The sequence below is a fragment of the Lucilia cuprina genome, chromosome 6, assembly GCF_022045245.1.
Source record: "Lucilia cuprina isolate Lc7/37 chromosome 6, ASM2204524v1, whole genome shotgun sequence".
NCBI classification, from domain to species: domain Eukaryota; kingdom Metazoa; phylum Arthropoda; class Insecta; order Diptera; family Calliphoridae; genus Lucilia; species Lucilia cuprina.
Genome location: NC_060954.1, coordinates 5042451 through 5043535, shown reverse-complemented (window position 1 = coordinate 5043535; position 1085 = coordinate 5042451). Strand labels below are relative to the sequence as shown.

The 1085-nt window shown below is 36.2% G+C and overlaps 1 protein-coding gene across 1 annotated transcript in view; it reads right to left on the bottom strand.

Moving 5' to 3' along the window:
- LOC124421034 (probable basic-leucine zipper transcription factor H) overlaps positions 1-453 on the bottom strand; it is a 20869-nt gene extending 20416 nt beyond the window's left edge. The window contains exon 1 of the mRNA XM_046955778.1: positions 21-453. Within this exon, the coding sequence (XP_046811734.1) occupies positions 21-453 (433 nt within the window). The remainder of the gene's footprint in view (positions 1-20) is intronic.
- Between the last annotated feature and the right edge of the window lie 632 nt (positions 454-1085).

Genomic DNA, 1085 nt, shown 5'->3' with positions numbered 1-1085 from the left:
TATTACAGGAACAGACTTACTTTTCTTCTTTGCCTCCTTGGGTTGAGTTGACTTCTCCTTGGATGAAACCTTTACACGATCATTCGGACTGCCGGCTTCCTGCTTCTTTGCCTTCGGCTTGGCATTAGATGATGAACCAGATACGGCATTATTCTGGCCTTTCACTTCACTTTCAGCAGAAACTTCAGCTTTGTTTCTTACTATCTCATTCTCAACAGGTATTTCCTGTTCTTCAATAACCATTTCACCTTCACTTGAATCTTCCTCTTCACTTTCACTTTCCATTCTCTTCAAGAGGATTCTGAGTTTTTCATTCTCCTTCATAATGTAATCAAACTTTCTATTCAAAAAATCAATCTCCTTCTGCTTCTCCTCCAGCATAGCTTGGAGTTCCTCAGGGGTGATCCCAACTCTAGGCCGTTTAAGGGGATTAAGGTCCCCTTTTTCCGCCATATTAACTGCTTACTGCTAAGGGGTAGTATCTATCCGCATTTAAAACGAAATTATCGAAATATACCCCAAAAGTCCTTTATCTATTAACAGTTCACTTTTAATTTGCCTCTTTGGGCTTATAAAATAACAAATTTCAATGTATTTTTACAAAATTCACTTAAAAAAAGCAAATTCACAGTCTCGTTGCCTCCTATGGGCTTCTCACTCAATTTAGTGACCACACACAATAAAGTAAAAGGCAGACTGCCTACTATTTTGTCCACGTTTCTCAAAAAGTCAATGGATCAAAAACTTCACTTATATTTCGCAAATGCCTACTATTTTCGGTAAGCTTCTCAAAATCTCTAATGACCTTATATGTCGAAAAAATTTTTTTTCCCACTTTTTCTTTTTCTTAACTTGTCTTTTCAAGCACTTTGTAATTTTTATCAGAAATCTTTAGTAGTTTACACTTCACAAACACTTTTAACACTGTTCCTGTCTCTCTCTTCTACTAGAGCACTGTAAACACAAACTGATTCATCATCGTTTCCACACAAGTAATCGAGTATTTATACTTTTTCTCCTTACTAGTAATATGTTTAGGGGTTGACTATCTACACACTGAATGTAGTAAATAAACCAGTACTACA